The sequence below is a fragment of the Haliotis rubra genome, unplaced genomic scaffold, assembly GCF_003918875.1.
Source record: "Haliotis rubra isolate DU_JTF1 unplaced genomic scaffold, ASM391887v1 Scf232, whole genome shotgun sequence".
NCBI classification, from domain to species: Eukaryota; Metazoa; Mollusca; class Gastropoda; order Lepetellida; family Haliotidae; genus Haliotis; species Haliotis rubra.
In genome coordinates, this window is record NW_025766359.1 from 925674 (window position 1) to 949996 (window position 24323).

At 39.8% G+C, this 24323-nt stretch overlaps 1 protein-coding gene across 1 annotated transcript in view; it reads right to left on the bottom strand.

Moving 5' to 3' along the window:
• LOC124278171 (parathyroid hormone/parathyroid hormone-related peptide receptor-like) overlaps positions 1-24323 on the bottom strand; it is a 40322-nt gene that overhangs the window by 7591 nt on the left and 8408 nt on the right. Inside the window, exons 4-9 of the mRNA XM_046713908.1 lie at positions 21417-21541; positions 17830-17924; positions 15787-15940; positions 12883-13039; positions 11525-11585; positions 3691-3757 (exon numbers count right to left, since the gene is read on the bottom strand). Coding sequence (XP_046569864.1) covers positions 3691-3757; positions 11525-11585; positions 12883-13039; positions 15787-15940; positions 17830-17924; positions 21417-21541 — 659 coding nt within the window. The remainder of the gene's footprint in view (positions 1-3690; positions 3758-11524; positions 11586-12882; positions 13040-15786; positions 15941-17829; positions 17925-21416; positions 21542-24323) is intronic.

Sequence of the window (24323 nt, forward strand, 5' to 3'; positions counted from 1 at the left end):
TTTAACATTTCCCATAGTGATGGACGTCAACGTGCCTATAGACGCGTGGGAGAACGTTACGCACAGGCCTGTGTCTTGGAGAGGAATCGCTTTGGTGGTGGTTCCGTGATGATTTGGGGTGGAATAACAGCACGCCAAAGAACTCCTTTGGTGATTGTTCAGGGCAACTTAACTGGTGTGGGCTACAGGGATCAGATTCTTCGACCTGTGGCAATTCCTTTTCTGCAACGTCATGGCCCTGGGTTAACATTCCAACAAGACAATGCCCGCCCTCATACGGCAATGGTTGCTATGGATTTCCTGCAACACCACAACGTTGACTTACTGCCTTGGCCTGCAAATTCACCGGATCTCTCCCCGATAGAGCATGTTTGGGACGAGATGGTTCGACGTCTACGCCGTCTTCCTCATCCGCCAGATAACGTCCTTGGCCTTGCAACAAAATTTGAGAGAATCTGGCGTGACATCCCACAAGCTTTCCTTGCACGTTTGATAGGCTCTATGCGTCGTCGATTCCCTGCTGTTTTCAATGCCGATGGTGGACATACCCGTTATTGAGCTTGTGACATGGTCGTTTGACCCCTGTCCCGCTTGTGGACTCGTGACGTCATTGTGATTGACTTTTCAATTGAAATTCTCCCGACTTGTTATGGTCTCATGATCCCTCCATTAAAGTTTATATGTACCTTTGACATTGTTATCGTACTTATCAACTGGGATAATATTTTGACAATGCACAGTTTCTTTTTGTGGCTAGTATATTAACATCAGCGTCAACAGTCACAGCTACTTTGCCATACATTGCTATACGATAGTGTAGGCTGTTGACTCTCTGTGGAACAGGAGGCAGTCAATTGGAAACTGGAGTGCTTTGAGATCGGCTTGTTGCCTCCCTCCTTGATCGTTGTGTTCCGAGACCAAACACGCCATAAAGTAGCATCTTCAATGGTAATGATTTGTGACAAATTCCTACAAACCGTACATCCTTGAATAAACCTGGAATCAGGTTTCCCAAGTAGTACATGGTTTGGTGAGAGAGCCGGTTACATTTGGATCTTTTGGGGGGAGGGGGTATAGGGGTCACATTATCGGTCTGGGTGTCAATCTGTCGTTTATTCTCGACAGCATGGACTGCTTCTTATGCTACCTAGAACCGATCTAAACCGGAACCTTTTAATATTATAGCTACCTGCGACATAAAGCTACATTTACTCATTTTGGAAAAAACGCAGGCTTTTGTAGGTTTCTTACAATACACGTGCGAATATTGCATGTTTTGTATGTTTACCTTATCACACTTGTTATTAATGATAAACCTGGAACATGCATAGTGATTTAAGTGAGGTAGCCCAGTGGTTAAAGCATTCGCAAGTCACGGCGAAGACCAGGGTTCGATTCCCCACATGGGTACAATGTGTGAAACCCATTTCTGGTGTCCCCCACCGTGATATTGGGCGACGTAAAACCAAAACTCACTCACTCATGTTTATTGAGCTCAATATCAGAACCCGAAGACCTCGAGTTTGCTCCTGCCTGGACAGTAATGAGAGACAAAACGGTAAACATGCTAAGAGAGTCGACTCCACACTGCTGTAGCAGTTCATTTGGCTTTAAGAAGACAAAGCATCAGCTAAGACCTTAAGAAGATATCAGAAATCACTCTTGATGAAACTTCAGACAAAATAGAATCCGTATCGGAAATCAGATCCTCTGATGTTTTCCTCCAGTGACTATGGATTCGTAACTTTGGTTTCACTTTGCAGTTTGCGCGTTTGAAACCCGGAAGGTGAGCCTAATGAAGGCTGAAAGCAAATTGGGTTTCTAAACTTAGTAACTGTTTAGTTAATGATTAAAAAACAGTTTCCAGTCAACTCAGTCACAGTGAAACATAAACCCTTATCTGAGAGGGGTGATTTCTAAATACAGCTACAATCAGGCAATTCCAGTCCATCCATGTGACATGTCCCTAATCACACTTGACACTCAGTCAGTATCTATGGTAGGGAACAAACGCCTATATGTTTTGGGCGGTTTCATTTACGCATCAAAATTGGCCTGAGAATGATTTTATCAAATTTTCCAAACAATTTGGGACTGTCCGATTCTGTATCTGAAAACTCAGTGACTGAACCAATTAACTGATCATTTGATTGCAGCATGCCGTAGTGAATGTGCCGCGAATCGTAGAGCGTTTAACGAAGGTTCAACTACAAATAGCAAATGTAATATATTTAACATGGTCAGTCATTAATTATGGATGATCCATATAAAAAGAATAGATAAGTTAATTATATATTTACTCTACTTAATTTGCATTTGCAACCTACATGCAGCGTAACTTTTCAGATGTTCAATGCATCGATTGCTATGATTGTGTCTAGGATGTCTTCTACAATTTGAAAGGTTACTGCATAAGCTCTGGTCACAGAAGTCCCATATTTGAGTGGGTTCTCGATTTCAAACACCAACCACTTTCTTTAAACAAAGTAATACACGTCGCCATAGAGAGCGTGCAGTACGGGTGTTGTACACCAACATTACGTGGGCACACAGGAGAAATCCTTGCAAATTGCTATGTTTATTTTTACACCACAATTCTGACCTTACACCCTTCATTCTGACGCGATGGGACGGAGAGCGCAAAGTTCAGGCTCTTGGTATTCCCTCAAACTTAAAAAACAAGCCTCTTTTATCCATCACCATCTGAAAAAGCCCTAAAAGTTCTCTTTATATTTGTTAGCCCTCGCAGTTTGTGGCTGTCAGGTAAGCTGTTTAATCATAGGTGTTTAATGTGGTTTGAAACTTCTGAATGCCAACTGTCCTTTGCAGACGGGTAAGGATATTATATAAGTTTGTTTTAATTCATTTATAAATTTACAACTTTCTTAGTCACGATATGGCTGACATACTGCCGGTGTGACTTTAAATTTTAACTCACTCACTCACTCTGAATGTCAAATCAAGAACGCCAGTTTTCCAAAACCCCTTATTTGATTGAACATTGTTCACGTTACATATATGGCAGCGTTCATAAAATCTCTGGAATGCGACACATAACCCATAACTACTGGGTCATAATTAAACAAGTATGAAATCTTGCATTGTTAACATAAAGAGTCTGACGTTTGAGAACACGACATCTGATGTTATTATATTGTTGACAGTGTCGGACAGACAACACTAGACATTGGTGACATGGAACACTACCATCGGTGTCGCGCTGCCAACAACAACCAGCATGTGGCATGAGGTAGCACGTTGCCCTGTCACTAGGATTAGCGCCAATGGTCGAGTCTATCATTTGAAGAAAAGCTATCAGTCTACCTTGGAAACGCCAACAATGGGATTAAATCAACCTACCACCACGTCCTCACCTCGGGACACTTTCACCCTGTAACATGTTTATTGAGTATTGAGTGAGAGAGTTTAGTTTTACACCGCACTCAGCAATATTCCAGCTATATGGCGGCGGTCTGTAAATAATCCAGTCTCTACCAGACAACCCAGTGATCAACAGCATGAGCATCGATCTCCGCAATTGGGATACGATGACATGTGTCAGCCAGGTCAGCGAGCCTGACCACCCGATCCCGTTAGTCGCCTCTTACGACAAGTATGGGCTGCTGAAGACCAATTCTAACCCGCATCTTCACGAGTCATACTCTTTGAAGTAGGGCGTAAAAGACTCACGAATATTGATGCTATTATCGGCGCCTTAAGTATCCAGTAGTAGCCTCCTTCGTGGGTGTTCCAGCATCTGTTTAAAGCAAAGGAAAAACAAATCTCATTTGTTATTAAATATAAAATAATTTCTTATTTACCTGCCACATCTTATTATCAAAGCTCTCGACGGAAGGAATATATAACGAACTCGCAAATAACCTCGATGTTAATGAAAACAGACGGCGATATCCACAAATGTGATATGTTAAGCTTAGGCCCTGATCATATATAATAGTTAAACGCGAATCAGCTCGCTTGGCAAAGGTACCAATGTGCAGAACCAACCCATACAACAACCAAGACCGGAGTAGGTAAACGATCAGTTTATTGTACAGCACCAGAAATTATTAGCATATCATCAGTTAACAAAAGAAATGTTTACAATCAATAATTTGATCATGTTTACTGGCAATTACAGAAGCACATATATGCGAAGAACATTAGATGACTGTGATTCGTTACCCAAGATACCCACTACACCATTCACGATACACTTTATACAGGTACACAAGGTGATACAACACTCACTTGCTAATACATCCACGCTGGATTCAAACAATGTACATTCTATAATTGTCACAATGTATATTCAAAGGCAAACAGCAGAATAAAGTTAAGCAGAATTGAAGTAATCTATTATGACCAGTAGTAGATGGGAATAGCTGAGAAATACACCAAAATGTAATATGTTCCAAATAATCCTGAAGATAGTGAGTAAGAGGGAAAGTAGTCTGTCGTACAGACCCTGAAGCAAATATAGCCACGAAAGGACACGCAAGTCTAGAAAATGTGGCAAGTCTAGATTTACTCAGCTTCAGGAATGAAGAAAGTCTCAGGGCTCCTTTTCATTATATTATATGTTTTTTTACTATGAACTTTTTTCAGTAAAATATGTTCATTTCAGAGACAAGTTGTTAGCCTAGGAGTATAGTTTTACGCCGCTTTAGCTATCATCCAGCAATGTTGCGGAGACATCAGAAAGGGGCTTTACACCCGGTTCTTCAGCGTGATGAGCGAACGTTTTAACGACCAGGCTACCCCATCGCCCCTCCTGAAGGTAGTACCAATGGTTGGTAGCTTATAGTTAACATATAATAATATATAATAAAGCTTTGACAAAGTAGATTATTAAGTTACGTGCCTGAGTAAATGAACGATAGGTTTCATAGACAGCCACAGAATCTTTTGTGACTGCCTGTCGTCCGTATTTTATACTTATTGTAGCTATCACAGATAATTACATATATTACTTAAACTGACGATAAAGTTGTTCATGCAAACCTTGGTGGCGCCATATCGACAACAATCACTATAAATATGTATAATAGCTAAGACCAGTTGCGAGCATGCCACAAAAGTATACGTGGCACGCACGTGGTTTGTTTATCAACGTAGAATATCTGGCCAGCACAATACGAGATACAAGTCCGAGTTATGACCGATGTGATTATCATCTGACAGGATTAAGATTGTGGAGCATGGTCGTTTAGTCTGCAATGCTTAAAATTATCAATTGCACATAACGTGAAAGATATTTGTAAAACTTTGTTCATTTTTCCGGATTCCATGTTAATAGTATCTCCCTGTTCCTTTAGAATTTCGTTCAGAAATTTGTATAAACAAACTGACATTATACATATTTACATTACTAGAAAAAACAATTGGCATGACGTACCTATGATGACTGACATAAGTACAGATTGCTCTCAGCCTGAATATACGAAGGCTGGGGTAGATGCAAATGCCAAGGTTAGTCTTCAGGGAGTCTTCATGGGGTAGTGGTGAAGCTGAGAAAGTTAGTAATGTGCTTCTTTCAAAAACTCAAGAAGCTTTCCATCTCTTTATGTGTCCACCAGATAGACCAACACTTGGGTGAAATTGTTGCACTTACGAACTATGCATGATCGAGGAGGTGTTTACATTTTGTTAATTGATCTATAAAAGACACATTGTATTAATTACTTCATATGGAGACACCTACGCAGGCATTTGCGCCTGCTGAAGCATTCTTGAAACGCTCGCTTGCAGTCGTCAATAACATTGTCTCGCTTGAGGTTTCTAATCCACCTGACCAGATAGTAACGTTTACCCACTTGCAAGCGTTGACGCAATGACAGCTTTTCATCTTGGTAGTACTGCTCACTTATCTTGGTTATCCATCTACCGAGCCACGTCCGTAGTCTGAGGGAGTGTATACTTGTTGACAGTAGCCTCGGAGTGTTCCTACGATTGTGACGTGGTCATAATATCGTTCAAGTGATCCTGCTGAAGGTCACTTACCTTTGGTATCTGTGCCTTACAAAGAAAGTTAAAAAGTTCATGGCCTGAGAAAGTGTAGGATTGCTGCTAGTCGTTAGTGTGTGAACTTTCTAACGATAACAGTGAGATGGAAGTTGGGAGTTTTCTATTGTGAGTCTAGGCTCAGCAAGACAAGTAGTTGTCGCGATCCGCTCGAAACATAGAATGGGCATGAAGGAAACCTAACCAGTTTCAAAAGTCTAAAGTGAAATGTAATGCAGCATTAGTTAACAGATATTGTCACACACGAGTATCGGAGGAACTTGCTGATGAATCTTGAAGTAGGTCGACTTGATCTTCAAAGCTGGCGTACTCATATGGTTATTGACAGATCTAGATGGACTTGTCCCTGATTTTGTCATGATTATTGGTTAAATGACGTGTTGATCTTGATCCAGATGTCTGGGCTTCGGCCACTTCGGTCATCCGCTATGCTGACATCAATAACTGCGAACTACCATGTGTACAGCGAGGTAGGCTGTGTTTTCAGTAGGAACCCACAGATAGCGACTGGATTTGTCATCCAGAGTCAACTTAGTCCTAAGTGCGGTCTTTAGCTTTGAAGTCATAACGTTGTTTTATTTACTCCTGGACAAATTTCAGATTTTCTCTTTTGTGAATTCTTTTGATATCCAACACCTGTGAAACATGTTCCACTGCATATTTGGTAATTGGTAAATACATGATTACAGAACTAAGAAAGTATAATCCCAAACATAACCTTTGTTCAATTGGTAAATCTTTGGTAATACTGCTGTGTCGACATCAACATGCCTTTCCTTGCCAAAAAGCAAATAAGCAAATGAAATGGAGAATTACGTACGGAAAATCCGACTAAAAGATTTTACTTCAAAGGAGGCAAAATCCTCGAAGATGTTAGACGTGAAAGAGGAAATGACAACACACAACAAAGTCAAGATAGAGAAATAAACAATAGACAAGGTGACATCGCAGACACACGGATGACACATCATGACTGTAGGGACGGCTGGCAAAAGGGACGTTCTCTAAGGTCAAACTCCCGCTCCCAGGTCCCTGGTCGGAAGACTATGAGATAGGGGTGTGGCCAGGGCCGCGATAGTTTACGGGTGCTTCAAACAAGTGTACCCCAGACTATTGATAACAATGAGGTACACTTTGTATTTTGGAATGTATCAGGTCTGATGACTAAGTGACAGGGTCGTGACTTTAAAGAATTCATATGTAAATGTGACATTATTGGATTGTCAGAATCTTGGTGAAAGGAGATTGATTTAACAACCATATTTCCAGATTTTATAGCTATTACATAAGACGGAGATAGAATATCCAACTTTGGTCGCCTTTCAGGTGGGTTGCTACTTCTTATAAGGAAAAAGTTTGAGATTTTTGTAAAATGGACAAAAATCCTTAAAAGTGGAATATTTGTCCTACTAGACAAAAGCATGTTCAATATAGATAAAGATGTGGTGTTCTCCTGTGTGTATATCCATCCAGAATCGTCAAACTGGTATAGTACGTTATCACCTGACTGTAGTAACGGTGTGTTATTGTTACAAGAGGAGTTATTAGATGTTCTCTCGTACTACGACGAAGTCTATATTATGTTAGGTGGAGATTTTAATGCACGGACGGGTACTGAGCCGGATTTTGTTGAAGATGATATTCTCGAATATTTAGATAATGATAACTCTTCAGTGTATAATTTCCTACTCGACCGCTTCAACATGGTGCGAACTTCATCTGACAAAGTGTTAAACAACAAATGTTTGATCAATTTATGTAGTGTCCTAAATATACATTTTCTGAATGGAAGATGTGACTACACGTTCATTGGTAATCAAGGTGCAAGCGTCGTAGATTATGTAATCTGTTCAGCTAGATTGTTTGAGGTATGCTGTAATTTAAACATAGTGTCACGCACTATAGGCAAAAGTGTTAATTACATGTCAGAGGCCTTGTGCACGGCAGCAAGTGATATGAAAAGAGTGTGTTCTCCTAATATGTTTAGCCAACAGTGGTTTGACCATGAATGCGAGCTACTAAAAAAAGAACGATGTAAATGTTTAAACAATTTTAGAAGAAAAAAGGATAATATATCTTTACAGGAATACAATATTAGTAGAAATAAATATAACAGTGTATGCAGAAAAAAGAAAGCGAACTTTTTCAAAGGGAAGCAGGAAAAACTCGAACATTGTAACCGCGATTCTAAGCAGTTTTGGGCCACTCTTAAAGGGCTGAATACTAATTGTTGTTCACAAAACAATGAACCAATCGAGGATTGGTTTTCCCATTTCAAGGAACTATTTTCAACCTCTACAGGGAACGAGGAGAGTTCCCTGCTACCTATGAATCGAATGAATTCGATAAGTCGTTTTGCCAGTTAACTTCAGAGATTCTTGATTCACCTATAACAAGAAATGAAATTTCAGAAAGTATTGCAAGTCTAAAATGCAACAAATCTGCCGGTGACGATAACTTGATTCCTGAATTCTTTAAATATTCATCCGAAATCATTTTCCCCTACCTTGAAATTCTTTTTAACGTTATGCTTGAAAAGTCTTTCTTTCCAGAACAATGGACTCTGGGGATTGTAATGCCCTTGCACAAACAGGGATCTACTAATGACACCAACAATTATAGGGGTATAACTCTTTTGAGTGTTTTCAGTAAGATTTTTACCAGTATTATACATAGACGTTTAGTATTTTGGGCCGATGCCTTTGGTAAGATAGATGAAGCACAAGTGAATTTCAGGCACGGGTACTCTACAACTGATAATGTATTCATATTGCAGACACTTGTGCAGATATATTTAGCCCGAAAGGGAGAAAAAATGTACGCCATATTTGTAGATTTTGCTAAAGCGTTCGACTCCGTTAACAGAAACATGCTGTGGTCCCTTTGTAAATCTCAAGGTATCAGTAATAAAATTGTTAAATTATTATACTGCATATATCACAACGTGAAGGCTTGTGTTCGAAATAATAACAACCTATCTGATTCCTTCTGCTGTAACATTGGGGTAAGACAAGGATGTATACTCAGTCCATTTCTGTTTTCGTTCTTCATCAACGAACTATCGCTACAAATATATGGAAACTGTAACGAGGGCATCCAATTATATCCAGAAATTATGAAACTTTTTCTACTCCTTTTTGCTGATGATATTGTTATGTTCGCGAGCACAGTACCTGGACTTCAAAAGCTAATAAATCAACTTGAGTACTACTGTAAAAAATGGAAATTGAATGTCAATATCGATAAGACAAAGGTCATAGTTTTCCAAAATGGAGGGAAATTATAAAAACGGGAAAAATGGTTTTATAAAGGTGAAAGATTGGAGGTTGTAAGAAGTTACAAATACTTGGGTGTACTTTTTACAAATCGACTAACTTGGTCATTGCACTGCAACAAAGCCGCACTACAGGCTAAAATGATTTTAATAGGCATTTTAAGAACCATAAGACCGCTTCCAAATATAAGCTTTGACACCTTTTTCAAAATCTTTGACACTAAGATTAGTCCTTTTCTACTCTATGCTGCAGAAGTATGACACATTAGAGAAGGTACATCTATATGCGTGCAAAAGAATTTTAGGAGTAAACTCCAACACCCCAAATGTTACAGTTTATGGGGAATTTGGGAGATACCCTATGTATATATTTAGTTACATAAAAGTAATAAAATATTGGATAAGATTGCTTAAAATGCCAAGCACCAGATTCCCTAAAAAATGTGATAACATGATGATGCTTTACGATGACAGAGGTAAAAATAACTGGACCTCTGGTGTCAGAAAGATACTTCAGTCTTGCGGCTATGATTACATCTGGAGCATTTTAATATGATTTAACACAAAGGCTAAAAGATATGTATTTTCAAAAGTGACACTTTTCACTATGTTTACACAATAAGTTAAACCATTACTCGTGTTTTAAATCATTCATTCTCACAGAAAAATATCTTCTAGACATTAATGTTAAGAAATTCAGAACAGCACTAGCCCGTTTCAGATGTAGTTCCCATGATCTTCTAATAGAAAAAGGTAGGCATTTAGGGATACCACGGGAAAAACGATTGTGTAAATATTGTACTTATCAGGAGTTAGAAGATGAATATCATTTCTTGCTTGTTTGTCCATTGTATGCAAATATCAGAAAAGAATACATAAAGAAATATTTCTACTTGAACCCCCGAATAGACAAATTCTATGCCCTCATGGCATCCCAAAATCAAACAGCCACAAAATACCTTGCAATGTATATATTCCATGCCATGAATATGAAATCCTCTGCATTACAGATGTGATATTATTTACTATATATTCATTTATATTGCACCCTCTGCTACTGTATGTTAAATGTACTATAGGCCTACGGCCTCTTCAGTACTGTAAATAAAGATTGATTGATTGATTGAAATGGAGAAATCATGTAAATTGTACAGGTGCTGTCATCATTATCCCTGGAATCAAACTAGGCCTGTTTGAGTGATCAGTGTCACAACATGTGCGAAGTGATTGTAGGATAGTACCGTTTGTCCGTTCACAGGCTGAATGTGTCATTGGATGGTAGCAACCAGTACGATTACCTGTAACCTGGAAGATTTCACATAAAACACAGACAATCTTAGATTAAGCTTGGTCACGTAAGCTTGGTCACGGTCAGAGACGATGGAACTTGGATCACCATAACGTGACCTTCTGACGTGCCACTTCTGAGGCTTCCTGGGAGTTGAGAGGGAATGCCTCAAACAAGCGACTAGAGGCATGTACAACAAGAAGAATGTGTTAAGCTATCAGGTATCTCCGTCAACAGTCAATATGATACCGTCCAGCTGTCTCAGCGATGAGCAGTGGATGAAGGGTGTTTTGTTGGGATATCTAATGTCTGATGTCTGACATGACTTGATGTAATCATGAACACTTTCATACACCCCGGGCCAGAATCCTCAGGTATGTTACTTCTGTTCTATGCTGCTTTACAACAAACGTTCCTTCTCCTGCCCGCAACAAACGTTGACGACAAACGTCCTCACTTCTAATCACAACAAACGTACCCTCCAATGTTTACCACAACCTCCACTGATCACAACAAACATATTATAGAACAGGATATTCTACAGCCTCGTACTACTGCTATTCACTCAATGATGGTTCCTGTTTTTAGACCAATGTTATCTTCTATGTCATAAACGAACGGGCCAAAGACATTAATACCCATTTTTCATGGTATCGAAAAGTGAGGGACTGGTTTTGGAAGATCGGTACTTCATACGGGTGTCAGAACTGCGTTTGGGACTTTCACTTTGCTTCTATTTCCGTTTTGATTACGTTTATAATGTTGGTAATGTTATGGCCACGTTCAATTTTAAAGTGAATACTTTTTTGCCCGGCAGTTTAGGTGAGTGGTTTCTCCAAATGTAAGCCACCTTGGACATACCGAGGTCAGGAAAGCATCTTTTGATATGTATTGGATATGTTCACTCTTGAAGTGTGAGGTGGAAATTGTTTACTTACAGAGTGTTGTCCAGGTAGACTCTGACGATGACCCACGGGATGACGAACAGCAATGGCGACACTGTAGACAGACATGAGTGAGTGAGTGAGTTTGGGTACATTACTAGTCACAGTCGTGGTCTTTACCACTGAGGTGAAATGCGATAATGCTGACAAATGAGAAATAATGAACAGGGCGAAGTCGAAACCCCGGTCTGCGGATCTTGCCAAGAATAAGGGAGACAACCCTGCACAATGAATTGTGGCACTCCTTGCCGCTGAGCAATCCGTGCCCCCAGAAAATACATGAAGTAAGGTACGTCAATTATCCATGTAATGATGTTTAATGATAATGTATTGCAAATAAATCAACATATGCTGGTAAATATCATTTTCGTTGCTTTGATATATTTTTATTTGAAAAAATCTCATTCATAAAGTCAATCGTCACAAAAGTGGGAAAATATTACCTACTAACATTTGGGTCGAATGAGATTATTCTGCCAACTGAATGTTAACAGTTAACATTCTGTAATGGCCATCCCAGTGTGCACGATGAGGGTAATTTTGCAGACACCATCACGGCATTGACAAACTGAATTGTCTGAATGTCAGAATCGTTTTGTAAACATATCCTGTTACAAAATAGTATTTACACTTTTTATTGGGAAGGATGTGCAACAATCGGTCTTATAGTCATAGCGTGGGTCCTCTCTGTTCCCTAAATAGTTACTTGTCACAATCCGTCTACATCATGAACGACTTTGAAAACACCATTTCCGACACCACATACATCACAGAGGAGGTTTATGTATCGGTGGCCAGATTTCTGAATTTACAGAATATTTACATCCGGTACATTTGTCTTCCATTATGAGAGACTGATACACCCAGCATTACAGTAATGTATTTTGCAGACCCTATAACTTACTCCCATTTGAACTTCAGGTTGGAAATTTATATCAATATATCGTCGTGTATTTTGATTCAATCTTGTTCCAGAAAGGGGTTGATGTGACCCCCCTGGGCAGTATACTCTCACACAAGATGAAACACACTGATGCAGGTTCATAAATATGATCAGAAAGAATTCGACTGAATTTATTTCGTCATTACACTGACAGTGGTCCATAGCCGTGTAAACATTACCGCTGACATCTAGGGGATATCATATCATCGATGCGTTGCTGACTGAATATGGTGTATGTACTGATGTGCTAAATATTATCGATGGATACCAGGCGTACAGTTGGCTAGACTGCAGCTAGCGACTTCTCTTTTTCAAACACCGGCTTACACAGCATGTACATTTGGGGATGACGTCCTGGTGAAAATACGAACTACAACATACAGTCAGACAGTGATAAGGGTGCACTTACGCCAGCCGAGAAGTATGTACCACTTGAAGACGCGCTTGTGTGAGAACACAGCTAGAATGATGAGTGTGTGAAGATAGAGACCCTCTACGAAGATCCACATGTAGTTGGCCCCCAGAGCATAGTGAAGGAGGGTGAACAGAAGCTTGCATTCCCAGTGCTTAAAACACAACAGAAAATGAAAGATTATAGTTGCAGTGCTTAAACGCATATTTGAGAACAAGCGTTTTTTCGCCCATTGTTTACAAGATAATAATTATGCTGCTTATAAGCAGAGAAACACGTTTTATACAAGGCTCTATCATCTGATCACCTATTCTCAACGACTGACGGACTGACTGAGTTTGGTTTTACGCCGCTTTTAGCAATATTCGGCGGGGAACACCAGAAATGGGCTTCACACATTGTACCCATGTCGGTATTCGAACCCAGGTCTTCGGCGTGACGAGCCAACGCTTTAACCACTAGGCTACCCCACCGCCCCTGTTATTCTCAACGAAAACAAATGATTCAGTGTCAAATTTATTGCAGCTCATCCTAGTTTTTACTGCATGTAATGTATATTTCTAATTTACAAAATCTGTTTCTGCATGAATTTCACAGCGTCAATAAAAGTACAGCGTTTGTTAATATGTTTCTCTCCAACAATAAATTGTAATGTGACAAAAATGTGCCAACATTTACAGGAGTTTTTCTCTTAATGCTGTAAGACGACTCAAATACATTTCGTTTGATATGTACATGTAGTAATTATTTCTCTATCTTTTTGACAAATGACTTTATGTTTTATTTCAATAAGTATTGGTGTTAAAGTTGAGTGAGCGTTATAACGGCTTCTATTGTGTAACCAAAATATCGCATGAGGAACAGAAACATAAAAAGTTTGAAACCATCTAAGCATTTATTGTACTTCATAACCCAAGGGAGGTGACTATAGCTAACAACAATTCATTTCTCTGTCGTCATTACTTGACTTCAACATCGATCTGTGACTTCCATTGTACATAACAGAGGCGATTCAAACATCTCCTCCAAGCAATCTCGTCAGGAAATCAGATTAAGACATTTTACACGGGTTAATGGTCACATGACATCTAACACCAAATCATATCTATTTCAAATAATGTATACCGACATGTCATAACTAATCCCTGTATTCCAAAGTTGTGTATTTCAGTATTCGCTGCTCTATCGACTGTCCAGCCAGTGATATGATGTAATGAATAGCTATCTTTGGTTTTCTCGGTTTTCATTAAAGTTTACGCCAGTTTCGTCTGCAAGCCGATTCGAATGTACCTCTACTGACCTGATATACAGTGCTCGGCGAATCAATTCCCTACCGTCACAAAGCTGCCACGGTGATATTCTCGTACAGGTCTACTCGTGTTAAAAAGTTGTTTTGGGAACTTACTATATTTGTTCTAAGCGTCTCTAATACTGAATAGAGGTATGGCATGATATTGAAATACAGTCCAACGCGTGAATAGTGTATGAATTATGTTGATTCTCATGCATTTGGCAGTGATGTTTCATTTCATATGTCATCGTGTTCAGCTTTGTCAATGAGGATCGAGTCATCTGTCATCAACCATTGAAGTTGTAACCTTCAGTGATTGCAAACAATTTAACACATGTTTAACATGCACTTTCCTTGTCGTCATTTCAAACAGTTGCCAGCCGAGAAATAACATAGTAAATTATGATAATCGTTGAGTCTACTGTACCCTTTAGTATTTATGACATGGTCCGCGTTTCGTGGGTTTAACCTAGATATAAACCGAAAATCGACTGTACGATTAGGACAAAGTCTTAAGCATGTGTTTATGAATCGGTATTAACCTGTGATGGTAGCAGTCGAAAAGACGAAGGTGTCCTACCCAGCCAGTGACACCCGTCATAAATGCATGCAATAGCGAGTCAATTGTTCACCGGACAAAACGCGTGATAATAAGGAATAGCATCGGGCATCATTTTTGGGATGTGTAAAATGTGAATATGTCCTCCACACGTCTGACATAAAACTTTCTACAAGGAACCATAAAGTCGTGAATGTTGTAACCTTGATCAGGCTCGCTGACTTGGTTGACACATGTCATCGGTTCCCATTGGCGCAGATCGATGCTCATGCTGTTGATCACTGGATTGTCTGGTCCAGACTCGATTATCTACAGACCGCCGCCATATAGCTGGAATATTGCTGAGAGCGGCGTAAAACTATATTCACTCTCTCACTTGGACAAATTTAGGCAAAATGTGTGTGGTAAACTAGTGAAATATGCATATTACTTTATTTAACGGATTTCTATCTAATTTCATCTCGATAACAATTTATTATTACTTCAAACAGACCTCGAACTAATTAATTGTAATATCAAACAATTCTGTATATTTTCTAGTATTAGTATTTATTAGTATGTCTCGACTAATACACAGGAATCATTTCACTGAAATATAATGTTGACTTTCAACATTCTCTGTTATAGCTCCTATTCAAGTGACTTAAGTAAAGAAAACAAACATCACACATAGCCAGTGTACCTCTATAAACACAACTGACTATTGCTATGTAAACTATATTTTGAATCATGTAATATTCAGTGTGGGTTATATATTATAACATTCAAAGGGAAATAGCTCTGTCAAGACAAATATAGTGATAGTTCAGGTTTAATACCTAGTCAACTCCAAGAAATACTCAAACGTGGTAATGTTTAAGATACTGTATGATTTTATCATTTTGTGGAGTATTCTTTGCCTGAAATATGAACAATGATGATAGTAGTGTAAACGTTCACATGTGTAATGTTGAAAGGATTATCACAGTGTGCCAGAGACAGTTGTTTTCTGCCATCTCTTCCACCATGAGCATGTACAGATACTAATGATGTCAGGTATGGGAATACTTACGGTCTCCTGTACTGAGGGCGACGACCCCGCCTGCCGCGACTCCACATCCGTCCCCGTCCCTTGCACCGTCTCCATCAACAGGCACAGCATGGAGCGCAGGGCAAACGAGACGAATAGGTTGACGTGGAGGATGTTCCGCTGACAGTGTAGTCTCCTGTGGGTCCCATATTAAACACAGTCACAGTCACAGCCAGAATCAGTGGTGTGCGTCGCTGGAACACCTATACTTACACATACATTGTTTCATTTAACAGGGGTACGGGTTACCCTTTCCATTCGTCTAAGGACCCAGAATTCGGACTGTAGAGATGCGACTTCTATTCGCTAACCGTTGGTTCCAGTCGAAAACTAATTATTAATTATCCTTCGATTGTCAGCACCCCGCCATATGATTGAAATAGTGACCCAAGCAGTGCACAAATCAAAGTAGTAGACATTTTCATCTTGGAATAAAATGAATGTACGGGCAGGAATAATAATAGGAATGACAGATACCGAAATATAACCTTGTATTGGATCGCGTGATAAGCGGATCCTGCAACTGTTTGTGGACATTACTCTGAGCATGAGACCCCGGGATCACACATTTCCCCAACCATCCCACAACTACTGATTAAGGTGCTGGCGAATAAGTCCCTGTTGTTTAAATTTGAGAAACGTTTGAGTCGCGGGTTCAGAATGGTTACTGTATATCAAAATCGAAAGGTTATTAAACGAACGAAAGAAATGCATTTCCAAAGATGATATTTACGTGGTGTGGGTGAAATTATGGTGGTTTAACTACATGAAGGATGTTGGGCTGGATAAATCATCTGGAGGTAGTAGATAAGAGGGATTGAAGAACACAGATAAGATGTAACCTTCGTTTCTTTTGACATTCGGTGTTAATGGGACCTACAACTACTCCCTATTTGCGAGAGAGTTTGATATATAGGGTCTGATTTAATATGTCATGCTGGAAATATACCACTGTGTATAACTCATACACTCACATGAATAATTGTAATATAGCAAAAGTCAAACCATCAACCATCGCGACTGACAGAATAGGACGTTTTAGATAACAACTTGAGAATTCCTGATATTTATTAAATTGATGTACTTCATACACGTGATGCAGTAATGTTGTGCTGCTACACTGATTTATTGTACTTACACTTGTTATAATAAATGTCTACAGACAAATTAGAAGGTAATTATTTTCTCATTCTGTTATATGCGGCTAACCAATTCTGACTCTAGGAGAACAATGTACGTCAGCCTTAATTGAGGCACGCACTGTTGAATGATGTATTGCCAGGACTAGACATCATAGACTGAGGTCTACGGAGGACTGTGCTCTCTAATTGGAGATTCGTGGTGTTTAGATGAGGAGCGGGGAAAACATTACTTTCACTTTAGAAATGCATATGGCTATTTACTGTAAATTGATTTCCATTTCCTCTTTTCAAACGAGGAGTTCGACTAAAATGCGGATCAGACGACGATGATGATGATGGTATGATTATTAACTGAATGTGTGATGCATGCAAATATCAACCCTGAGCTGGCACCTGACATAAGTTTAAAGATGTCATATTAAACAAAATGCACGACATTGGGATATATATTTGATACTTAATGACTACAAGTGAAATGTGAACCAACTAAGTAACCTGACAGGGAGGCAGGATATATCGTGTTCCAGTGACGTGAGTGTCATGTCTACTTCAGTTGCCAGGAGATCTTTTTCAACTGAATAGAAGTGAAATGTTGTGTTTATTTAAACAGAAGTATCTCAGACTATACACGTTATTTAGTCCATGGCGGTATGAAAACTACTGGAATAGTAAGAACCTTTATTAGTAAGACATAATACCAACTAATCAGTTGTGTTGTGTCATTGGTGCTATGTTACCCCAGCTCACACTAACAAAATGCCACATTGCTGTTTTGGTTCAGACACTGTGAAATAGTCACATGCTTTCTTTGGAAAATGACTCCAGAATTTTGGAGAAGCGGTGTTAAAAACTCATTTGGATATTTCATACAGCTACTCTTTACCTGAAGATGAGCATCAACACGATGGCGAGGAGGAGTATGGCCAGGGATATGCTGTAGCCGAGCCTGGAGATCAGCATCACTATCTCTATGTGCTCCTGCAACAGTATCATCGATACTTAGTCCCAAGGGTGTGAATTCGTAAACTTCAGGACAAGGATGGTTGTGAGCGTCCGTATATAACAGAAGGCACATATCACCAATAGGGCCCGGGCCATAGGTATTCATTTCTCAGGAATTTGTAAAACCAGTTGACTAACTCGGAAAAAAATAATTGTTTGGTTTAACAGGGTTACGGTGACCACATACAGAAAACACTATATATACTCTCCCAAAAAGGAAACGCATCATGAAAATAGCAATTTCATGTAGCAATGAATTAAAACGTGATTCATTTTACAAAAGGTTTTGCTCTGTTTATGAGTCCTATGGTGTTTATGTTTTGAAACATCACAACAAAACGCACCATCCGTAAAATACCCGTATTTAACAGCATGATTTTCAATTTCGGGGTGTAGTGTCACAGAATACACAATTCACATGCAATGCACGTGAAAGTTGGGGATCAGATAGTCTCAATGATGGGTATAAAAGGTTGATCGCTGTCTGTCGATTATTCACTGTATTTGGAATATTGTTGACGAACGCAAAATGCCACGTCTAAGTGAAGCCAACCGTCATATCGCCATTGGTTTGCTTGAAGCTGGCCAGTCTCAACGTGCAGTTGCCCGACGCATGAATGTTCACCAAAACACCATTTCAAGGCTCTGGGAGAGATATCGCCGGCAGATTTGGTAGCAGATGCCCCTCGTAGTGGGCGACCTCGAGCGACCACTGCGGCGCAGGATCGCTACATCCGGGTACATCACCTGCGTCATCGAACAGCTACGGCGACCAGTACCGCTCGACAAATACCCGGATTGAGGAGGCTTTCTGTACAGACCGTCAGGAACAGGTTGAGAGAGGCTGGTTTACGTGCCAGAAGACCTTATTTTGGCCCTGTGCTTCGACAAGAACATCGTCGACATCGAGTTCAAGGGTGCACCAACGTTCAGGCCTGGAACCTACCGAATTGGCGTAGAATCTGGTTCAGTGATGAATCACGATTTCTATTGGAACGACGCCATGGAAGAATGCGGGTGTACAGACGTCGAAGTGAACGTTTCGCCGACGCTTGCGTTCCCCAGGTGGACAGATTCGGCCGAGGAAGTGTTATGATGTGGGGAGCCGTAGGAGAAGTGATTTGGTGATGATCCAGGGCAACCTGACAGCTCAACGGTACTGTGACGAAATCCTACGCCCACACCTCCTTCCAATCATTGATCGCCAGAGAGAGTTGTTTCAACAGGACAATGCCAGGCCCCACACAGCACATCACACTAGAGACTTCCTCCAGAACCACAACATCAATGTGCTCCCCTGGCCCTCAAGATCACCGGACTTAAACCCGATCGAACATCTGTTGGATGCCCTGGATAGGTGGGTGCGACGCCGTAACCCTCAGCCCCGAACACTTCAGCACCTCGCACAGGCACTACAGGCAGAGTGGGCTGCGATTGGGCAACACGAGATTCTGAGACTTATTCGTTCGATGCCGAGGCGATGCCGTGCAGGTCTGGATGCCCACGGTGGTCACACGAGGTATTGACTTCAGCGCCACCACACGTCTCCATGTGACACTCAAACTGACTTTCCTCGAGTTAGTGCCAAAGACGGATAAGTCTGCATTCCCAGTGTGCAATTTCGCTATATTTCATTGACTCATAAAGCCTACAAGATGTTTCAAAATAAACATAAAAATACAGTTGAAATTCCTCTATGCGTTTCTTTTTTGGGAGAGTATATAAACGTTTGATGGACGAGAACCGATGGCCCTTTCATATAGATATCTCGACAGAACAAGACACTCGATAGGATGGATAGAATCAGTGCATAAATAATACGAACAAATACGTCATCAATATCATTATCATCGTTATCATTCACTCTTTGGAAAAAAGTATTTCATTATATATTACTTACGGCTCCTCCAACGTGTTCATATCTCGCAGACTGCTGTGCGATGTAATGACACTGTGTTTATGATAAATTTTGGTTCATTGACTTTAACGCACTTAGTTTAATACATGTACATTTTAAACTGACGTAATATCTTTCTACACTTTAGTGGTAGATTTAACTCCGGCTACACATTGTATATAACATTGTTGTGAAATATACTATAATTTTCAGAAAATTGTACAATCCTTAACGGCTTAGAAAATACTATGTTCACTGTTCCATTACAAAGTGTTACCTTGAACGATAATGAAGTAATGAGATAATGGGAGAACGATATATACTCTTCAAAAAAAGTAGGGGAACTTAATTTTGTATTTACGATTGAGAAAAATGGGAGATATATCGGTGTCAATCAACGTTGATATGATAATAATATATGATAATAATATGTGATACTAATGAATGTTTTGAGAGTGCATCACCACTTGCACTTCCTTATGACCATAGTTGTTTGTACAGTAATCGCTCTTGAAAGATGATTGGGGTATGACGTGAAATTTGCATGTGTATGATTTTCATTTTGTGTTTAGGGGTGGTGATAAAGAGAAATGGTGGTGCGTTCATTAGATGTCGATCTTTGAAAAGTTTGTTAACGCTTATACTTCCTATCCAAATTGAAAGTTCGGGTTCCCCTACTTTTGTTTAAGAGTATACATGTACATCCTTGTTCAGAGCTCTATACCATATTCCCCGACAGCTTATTTTTGAAGTCGCAATGACGTAAAGTGCCTTCTACCATGTATTGTAAAGATCAACGGAACTTGGTGCACGTGTATCAAACGACACATTTTATGTGCATCAACCTCATGCGACTCGCACAATATAGGTACAGATTTCTGCTATATTCTGCAAACATATTCCACAAAGGAATAACAGTCTTAAAGGAGGGATGGTTGGATTTATCGTAGAGAATACGTGCAAGCAACCAACAACGGGTGTCTCGAGGACATGTATTAGAGAAACTAAAAGATCGTTTTCATAATGATGTTGTCCAAATGATGACATATAAGTGTGTACTCGAAGCTAATGAGACGCCCAGATGCACACCTAAACCAGTGAAAAAAGAAACTTCAGATTACTATAGCACTTTCACACCCATAATGGAGTGTTGCATATTGTATGTATGTGGTGTGTGGGGGTTGTATCATTGTGCATAAATAGGGAAACAGTCCCTCGGCGCCTGTTTGAGAAATCGATTTCCTATGGCGTCAGTACTGGCGGAGGAGGCAGTGTCTGGTTCATCTTCTAATTTCCTCTTCCTGTGTTTATTATTTTTTATATTATCATTATTCTTTTTTATCGTCATTAGTTTTGTTATTTTTTTATTACATTGAAGAAACGTATAAGTCAGCATGTTTTCTTCGCAAAAATATGTACACGTTTAATAGTAAATAGGTGTCATTGATACAATGTAAATTGTCGATACAATACCGCTTGATATCCTACCTCGGTTCAGTCCTACACGTGAAACTGCGAGCAGATTATGGTTAGATACATAGATGCACGTTCATGTACATCAGTCGAACTACCTTGATGAGGGGATCCACTTGTTTGGGCGGCCGTGGCACGCAGGCGGTGTAGTTGCTCCACGTATTGTTCTCCTGCGGGTTGAACCACCAGGTCCCGTCCTCCATACAACGCCGAGTGACGTAGGCTGACAACACAACATGTTCATTACACAACAATATGTGGATCTCTTTCACAATGGAGTCAGAGGACACAGCACGTTTATTACACAAAACTATGTGGATCTCTTTCACAATGCAGTCAGACAACACAGCACCTTCAATACACAACAATATGTGGATCTCTTTCACAATGGAGTCAGAGGACACAGCACGTACATTACACAACAATATGTGCATCTCTTTCACACTGGAGTCAGACAACACAGCACGTTTGTTACACAACGCTATGTGGATCTCTTTCACAATGCATTCAGACAACACAGCACGTTCAATACACAACAATATGTGGACATCTTTCACAATGCAGTCAGACAACACAGAACGTTCATTACACAACAATATTTGGATTTCTTTCACAATAAGGTCAGACAACATAACATGTTACTAACACAACAATATGTGGATCTCTTTCACAATGGAGTCAGACAACACAGCACGTTCATTACACAACAATGTGTGCATGTCTTTCACAATGCAGTCAGACAACACAGCACGTTCATTACACAACAGCATGTGGATCTCTTTCACAATGCAGTCAGAAAACACAGCCAATTCATCACACAACAACAAGTGGATATCTTTCACAATACAGTCACAAAATGTGAATCACTTTCACAATTGATTCAGACAACACAGCATATTCATTACACAACAATATGTGGATCTATTTCACAATAAGGTCAGACAACACAGCAGCTTCCTTACACAACAATATGTGGATCTCTTTCACAATGCAGTCAGAAAACACAGCATGTCCATTACACAACAACATGTGGATCTCTTTCACAATGCAGTCAGACCACACATCACGTTTATTACACAACAATATGTGGATCTCTTTCACAATGCAGTCAGACTACACAGCACGTTCATTACACAAGAATATGTAAATCTCTTTCACATTGCAGTCAGACAACACAGCATGTCCATTACACAACAATATGTGGATCTCTTTCACAATGCAGTCAGACAACACAGCACCTTAATTACACAACAACATGTGGATCTCTTTCACAATGCAGTAAGAGAACACAGCAAGTTCATTACACAACAATATGTGGATCTCTTCCACAATGCAGGCATACAACACAGCACCTTCACTACACAACAATATGTGGATCACTTTCACAATGGAGTCAGACAACACAACACGTTCATAACACAACAATATGTGGATCTCTTTCACAATGCAGTCAGACAACACAACACGTTCTTTGCACAACAATATGTGGATATCTTTCACAATGCAGTCACAATATGTGGATCTCTTCCACAATGCAGGCAGACAACACAGCACCTTCATTACAGAACAATATGTGGATGTCTTTCACAATGCAGTCAGACAAGACAAGACTTTCTTTACACAACAATATGTGGATCTCTTTCACAATGGAGTCAGACAACACATCATGTTCATTACACAATAATATGTGCATCTCTTTCACAATGCAGTCAGACAACACAGCACCTTCATTACACCACAATATGTGGATCTCTTTCACAATGCAGTCAGACAAGACAACACTTTCATGACAAAACAACATGTGGATCTCTTTCACAATGGAGTCAGACAACACATCATGTTCATTACACAACAATATGTGTATCTCTTTCACAATGCAGTCAGAAAACACAGCACCTTCATTACACAACAACATGTGGATATCTTTCACAATACAGTCAACAAAATGTGGATCACTTTTACACAATGATTCAGACAACACAGCATATTCATTACACAACTATACATGGATCTATTTCACTCAGGTCAGACAACACAGCAGCTTCATTACACAACAATATGTGGATCTCTTTCACAATGCAGTCAGACAACACAGCACGTCCATTACACAACAACATGTGGATGTCTTTCACAATGCAGTCAGACCACACATCACGTTTATTACACAACAACATGTGGATCTCTTTCACAATGCAGTCAGACTACACAGCACGTTCATTACACAAGACTATGTAAATCTCTTTCACATTGCAGTCAGACAACACAGCATGTCCATTACACAACAATATGTGGATCTCTTTCACAATGCAGTCAGACAACGCAACACGTTCATTACATTAAAATATGTGGATCTCTTTCACAATGCAGTCAGACAACACAACACGTTCTTTGCACAACAATATGTGGATATCTTTCACAATGCAGTCACAATATGTGGATCTCTTCCACAATGCAGACAACACAGCACCTTCATTACAGAACAATATGTGGATGTCTTTCACAATGCAGTCAGACAAGAAAAGACTTTCTTTACACAACAACATGTGGATCTCTTTCACAATGGAGTCAGACAACACATCATGTTCATTACACAATAATATGTGCATCTCTTTCACAATGCAGTCAGACAACACAGCACCTTCATTACAGAACAATATGTGGATGTCTTTCACAATGCAGTCAGACAAGAAAAGACTTTCTTTACACAACAACATGTGGATCTCTTTCACAATGGAGTCAGACAACACAACACGTTCATAACACAACAATATCTGGATCTCTTTCACAATGCAGTCAGACAACACAACACGTTCTTTGCACAACAATATGTGGATGTCTTTCACAATGCAGTCACAATATGTGGATCTCTTCCACAATGCAGGCAGACAACACAGCACCTTCATTACAGAACAATATGTGGATGTCTTTCACAATGCAGACAGACATCACAGCGCCTTCATTACACCACAATATGTGGATCTCTTTCACAATGCAGTCAGACAAGA